The sequence below is a fragment of the Aulonocara sp. 'chitande type north' Nkhata Bay genome, linkage group LG14 (genome assembly GCF_057382095.1).
Source record: "Aulonocara sp. 'chitande type north' Nkhata Bay isolate Kocher_YH1m ecotype deep benthic linkage group LG14, A_spYH_male_GT1.1, whole genome shotgun sequence".
Lineage (NCBI taxonomy): Eukaryota > Metazoa > Chordata > Actinopteri > Cichliformes > Cichlidae > Aulonocara > Aulonocara sp. 'chitande type north' Nkhata Bay.
Genome location: NC_141357.1, coordinates 3,095,645 through 3,102,079, shown reverse-complemented (window position 1 = coordinate 3,102,079; position 6,435 = coordinate 3,095,645). Strand labels below are relative to the sequence as shown.

General features: G+C 42.3%; 1 protein-coding gene across 1 annotated transcript; it reads right to left on the bottom strand.

The window, feature by feature from the left end:
- Positions 1–720: 720 nt before the first annotated feature.
- On the bottom strand, positions 721–3,945 carry LOC147313879 (uncharacterized). Its single transcript, XM_086262686.1, has 3 exons — positions 3,936–3,945; positions 3,720–3,782; positions 721–1,428 (listed from the first exon to the last, which is right to left on the bottom strand). The coding sequence occupies exons 1-3, from the start codon at positions 3,943–3,945 to the stop codon at positions 818–820; spliced, it is 684 nt and encodes a 227-aa protein (XP_086118812.1). The 3' UTR covers positions 721–817.
- Positions 3,946–6,435: the final 2,490 nt, after the last annotated feature.

Sequence of the window (6,435 nt, the reverse complement as noted above, 5' to 3'; positions counted from 1 at the left end):
GCAGGAATGTCTTAAAGACATAAAGACCTGGATGGCCTCTAATTTTCTGCTTCTAAATTCAGATCAAACTGAGGTTATTGTACTCGCCCTGAAAATCTTAGAAATATGGTATCTAACCAGACTCTTACTCTGGATGGCATTACCTTGGCCTCCAGTAACGCTGTGAGGAACCTTGGAGTCATTATTGACCAGGACATGTCCTTCAACGCACATATTAAACAAATATCTAGAACTGATTTCTTCCAATTCCAATCTTTGTGTAATATCTCTGAAATAAGAAATATCCTGTCTCAGAGTGACGCTGAAAAACTACTTCATGCATTTATTACTTCTAGGCTGGACTAGATGTTTTCTAATATTTTGGGACATCATTTTAGAAACAGAACATTACTTTTTACTTACCACATTGTTCATTCTCGCCAATGTCTGAGATGCAGAAGATGATAATTTACACTTTGCACTGTCTTCATGGATTATTGGTTCATTTTACGCAGATTACATAATAAAGTCAGTCTTGTAGTCCTTGCAGTCATATCAAACACACAGGCCAGCACCAAGAAATAAAGAAAAGTGCAAGACGCACTGAAAACGCTGACCTGTGTATCTCAATAAAAAAAAAAAACCTATATACATATGTACAGAAATAACTCCTCAGACTAGCCGCATCATGATGGTCTCTGTGTAAGATGGAGAGATGTTTCCAGCCTTTCCAGACACATCGCAGACATGAGGAGTTAGAAAGTTTGCTCCAAAGCACGAGGAAACATCCATATGTAACATCCATGTTCCATATGTCCAGGAAAGGCTTCATTGCTGATCACAGCCGGAGACGTTTCCTTGGTGGAGTGGGGCTCCTGCTGCTGCTCTCCTCCTCTGCAGGCTTCCTCTTTGCACCCTGTGTAAACCTCTTCAGAAACTGGCAGAGCACCGACATGATTACTCTGCCATCAGAGGTGTAGTCTGTAACTCTCCATCGATTTGTCATTTCCCTTTCCTCTGTGCAATACACAGTGGAAATGACTCTGGTGATGGTGTCGCCGTCGACATCCAGGGTGCAGACGCAGTTCCTCTGATCTGCCTTCAGGACAGAAAGATCTGCCTTCTCTGGAAGCAGAGGTGTGAGGAACCATGAATGGAGGTGGGACCCTGCAGGCAGCACCATTAAACCAGCTGGTGAGTTGGTAGGAGGAGATGGAGTGGTGTTCTCCAACTGGCTCTCTGGCACATGGGTGAAAGGTGTCGTCAGCAGCAGTTTGTTAAAGAATCCCCTGAAGGCAATATAAGGAAACGCCTTCGTCCCCGTAACCAGGTTGTGGTTTAATGAGAGGACCAGATTTTTCATAGAGTCCACATGGCTGGGGCTCAAAGGACGGTTCCTCAGGTTGGAGATTAACATCTGGCGTACGCTGACAGGACTCACCAGCTCAGCTACGAGAAAACAAAAAGATCATCTGTGTTAATCGTGACATAATCAGACAAATTACGGATTTAAATGTCAAAACATGGCTTTATATCATCATATGCTATTTCTACACACAGACAATGAGAGGCCCGCAGCAGAACTCACTCTTTATGAAAGCCTTAAGATTGGTAGAAGGTGAGAAAAATGGTTTTGCACTGTAAATGACTAAATTTCATGTTTTAAACCAAAGATCACAGCACCAAACTCTGCTTGTTAGCATGTTTAAACAGTAAAAATGTCCTGCTGATAGAATTCATTTGCAAATTCACATTTTAGCTGCATGTAAATTAAAAATGTACAGCTCATAGTAAAGAATAACTTTGTGTGTTCTTGGTGACTGTGAACAACATTTCATGATAAATGAATGTCATCCATAATATTTGTGAATTATGGACACATTGTCAGTAAGGCTGCATAGAGTTTCAGTGATGTTTAATAATGAATTCATGTTCAGCACTTATTCTTATTTTATTTAAGCATCAGTCTGTTGAAAATAAAACAGCTAAAGTCAGGTGAGAAACCTCCAACCTGCTTATTGCATGCACACAGTTTCAATTTCTCACCGAGCACATAACATACATCTGGACACCTGTACAGACACGGCAATACACAATGCACTCACATAAATATGATATACTTTTTTTTTTTTTTTTGCCTGTCCTGTTTGGCTCTTTTGCATCAGAATTGTTGTCTAAAGGCAAAGAAAGATGCCCAACGGATTTACTTTACCAAACTGACCATCCCAGCCTTGCCGTAATGGTCCATTTGATTCACCTTTTATTGTTTATTTTATTTTCACTTACTGAATACGGGACAGACTTGACTGGGGGAAAGAAGGGGAGAAAGAAAGAGGGAAAGAGAAACAGCTGAGAAGAGGGACGGGGGAGAAGGGCAAAAGACAAAAACCAACAGAATGAGCAGAAAAAAAAAAGAAAAAAATGCATCTATCGATCACCTGGATCACCTGTTGAGAAAGAAAAAAGAAAACAAGCAGAAGAGAACAAGAGTAATAGAATAAACAACATCACAATGATATATGGGAATATGACAGTAAATACTAAATATTAAACATTATTGTGCAGCACATAAGATCAACAGAACACAGTGTGCTTTGAGGTAGGAGCCAAAAAGGGTGTAGTTTGTGGGTGTGATCACCCGTGTGTACACCTGTGAGCATGGACGCGCTTGTTTTTTGTTTTTTAAAAGGTTCCTTCATGTAATGATCTGCTAGAGGGTGTGGGGGGGCCACAGCCCCGTCCTCCAGGGCATGAAGCAGGTATGGAGGAGATCAAAACTCCAGACATCCAGATGCCCCCAGAACACAAGAGACCAAGGAAGACCAACAGAGGGGCAGCTGCGCCACTGTCCCAGAAAGAGCTGAGGAGAGTCCCAGATGAGGGCTCACTCAGCAGCCGCGGAGCAGAAGCCAGGGGGAGTTGCAGTGACGCGCCCGTGAGCTCCGCCGGCAGCCAGCCGTGCCTGAGTGACCGAGCCCCAGGCCGAGAGGCCGGGGGCACCCCACCTCCGAAGGGGCCCGAGCGAGCCCCAGGCTCCAGGCCCCGATAAGCGGCCGCCAAGGAGTGAGCCGGTGTGTACCTGGACGCCCATCCCCGGACACAAAGAACCACCAACGCACCGATGTCTGAGGGAGTCCGCCACTGGAAGGGGAAGTGGTGGTGGGGGGAGATAGGCCTCCAAACCTTGGAGGGCCTAAGATGTCCCCAGAGAGGTGGCGCCTGACACCCAACCTGACATATAGACACAGACATACAGGCACACACAGACACAAACATCCATTCCCACCCTCATGCTCTCAATATGATATACTTGATTCAGCATCAGTAGCTATAACTGATTTTGCACATAATGCGTGCAAGATCAAATTTTGGCCACATGTCAGAAGACATCCTCGTCACCTTGACTCCCAGGGTCACGCAGGCGACGCGGAGTGATTCAGAATAAGTTTCCTATAATTATCAGATTTTTAAAAATAATAATTCTCCTTTAGTTTCGCAGTTTCTAATCATAAGTATTTTAATTATTGAATTATTGTAATATGCAAATATTACAAATATTTTGAAAATATCCACCCTGGCAGGAGTTTTTAAAAATCTCCGTTTTCAGTTACCGAAAACGCCGTTTACATGTGGACGAAAGGCGCAAACGCATAGAAAAATCTGCGTTTTCAAAAATACCCGGGTACGTGTGGACGTAGCCTAAGTGCCAAACATTAGGCAGATGGCAGAGGTTGTGATACGGTTGTTGACAATCTTCTTGTCAATGCTCAACATGAATGTCTCAGCAGCAAAGCAGAAGGAACCTGAGAATTTAAAAAAATCAACAACAAAAACTAATGAAGACCTTTAATGACAAGGGTTTGAATGTCTTACTGGCTCAACCTATATGGTTGTGTTAGTCAGTGTATTAGTGTGGAAGCAACAGCACATGAAACTAAACAAGCCAAGAGTATCACCTTGATGCATGCTCAATGATCCAGGTAAGTAAATCCCAAAAAGTTGATTCTGTTCATCAGCTTAGTCTATTCAATGTATACATCTGTCCCAAGTCTTCGTATTTCTTCAACAACAGTTTGAATGGTAGATGTTGGCAGAAGATGCTGTCCCTGTGCTTTAATGTAAAACATACTGAAATTAGACCCATCCATACCAGGGTCTTCTGTAAATGATACACTGGCACCTTACTGTATGGTGGCACTTGTGGTTGGACTCTTTGTTTGAACCACAAATCACGTTTTCTAAACGTTTGTGTTTTCTACACATATGAGAGGCAAATGTAGATTTTACAGAGAACACACTTTGGCATCCTCTCACTGGGCAACTCACATGCTGTTCACAACTAAAGCGTGAAGTTTTCTTTGTGTGCACTCAAATGGAGTCATGTCAACTAGCGCCACCTGTGGCCAAGTGCCATAGTCTACAGCCAGGTTAACTTGTGACACAGATCTGCACCACGTTTGAATTCCTGTTTCATGCTCAGTGTATTTGTAACTTTCAATGTTGTCTGTTTGTGCATCTTGCAAATAAACCTTTGAACCTAATGAAATGATAGTATGTGTTTATTTTTGGCCTGCATCAGTGGGAAATGCCAAGTTATATACATAAAGTTATAGATGTTAGGTATTTTAGTACCATGGTAGCATTTACTGGATATTGTTTTATAGTGACATTATGCAGGAAAACTCTGTCATTCAATAAGGCCCCTTTGTTTTAGTTATTTTTCTCTTTGACCCAAGAATTGATGTGTGAGAATCACAGGCTGGTACTAGGTTGAAATACCACAGAGATCACTCCCTCAGCTACATTAGTTTCTTAATCTTTTAGACGCCTGTTGAAGGCCAAATGGTTTGTTTCAGATTTCACTAATGTAAGAACTCTTCGTTTTGTGCCTTGAAAATATGTCGCTGAGATAATCACAATTGTAGCTGAACTAATAAACTACACAAAGGATGCTTCTTCACCCAAGGGCAGGAAGACGCTGCCTTATCTTGGTCTGTACTGGTTTAAACTGATAAATCTGCTGTCTCATGAATTTTACCCTCTATATAAACTGTTGTACTTGTGAATAAAGTTGAGTCACTTTGGGAAGACAATCTAAAGCAGTCTCTGTTTTCTTGTTCTCCCAAGCTGCTCCCGAGCTGCTCGTACTAACACGCTGAATGGCATGCTTGAACATTACTTGAGAATATATTTGACTGTGTTACAGACTAAGGGACATTCTCTGCTGATAGGTGAAGGTACATTCTCTGCTGATAGACGTCCACGCCTCGGAGGAAGCCGATCCACGGAGTAGGCCCTGGAAACAGTTTCCTTCAATTTTGGTGTCGAGAAGTGGGATCCTGACGAAGGTAGGCACTTGTCTTTTTATTTTATAAGACTGTGTTATGCCTTTCTCAGTGATCCACATAGAAACGGGATACGCTGACGAGGCCTTCTTCAGTGGCCCACATAGTAACAAGTGGGATACACTGAGGAGCCTTCTTTAGTGGCCCACATAGAAACACAGGAAGTTGCCTGTTGTTTTGTAAAATAAAAGCAGAAAGGACACAGGAAGTTGCCTGCTGTCATAAACTAAGAAGTTGCTCACCAGCAGAAAGGACACAGGAAGTTGCCTGCTGTCATAAAACGAGAAGTTGCTCGTTAAAAAGTGAGAAGTTGCTCACTAAAAACATAAAATTGCTAGCAAAAAATCAAGTAACCTCAGGTGTGCCACAGCAAAAATAGAAACTAACTTAAATCCTTCAAAGCGTCTAAACCCCTCTGGAAATCACTGACCATGGGTCAGAATAATTCAAAGACCTTAGACGGGTCCGATAAAAACTCAAAATTAACTGTAAAACCGAAAAAAATAAAATATAAAATCACAAATAGCGGCTCAGTACGACTCCCACTTCCGGTTACGTTTAACCCACGCTCGCGAATCAATGAAGACTTCCATGATTACGTATCCAGAACATGCGGAAGTGCTTACGTGACTGATTTCGTCTCGAACTTAAGAACTATAACTTTAATGCATCCTAATGTATTTCCGGAGCCCTATCCCGAACGATTATCGCCAGAAAACAGGTCAGTAGAAATGTTAAATACTATTTGTGATAAGAAAAGTAGGCTGATTAAAAAGTCCTGTAAAAAATATATGATAGAATGTCGTGATGTGACCAATCGCATGCTACCACTATGGAAAAAAGGACCCGAGCCAGACGTAAATGCTTTAAATCAAGCCAGTGCAGGCTCTAGTAAATCCACTGCAGAAAAAACTAGCCTTATATGCCCATCCGTTCAACCTACGGCTCCGCCGCCTTATGATGAAAAAACAGAATTAATAGCTGCTGCGGCGGCTGCACGTCATCAGCGCGTATATCCTGATTTAACAGCAGAATCCCAAAGGAGTGAGGAAGGCACTGAAATGACACCTAAATCAGAAGAAGATGACTGGTTTAACCTAGATCAAAGACA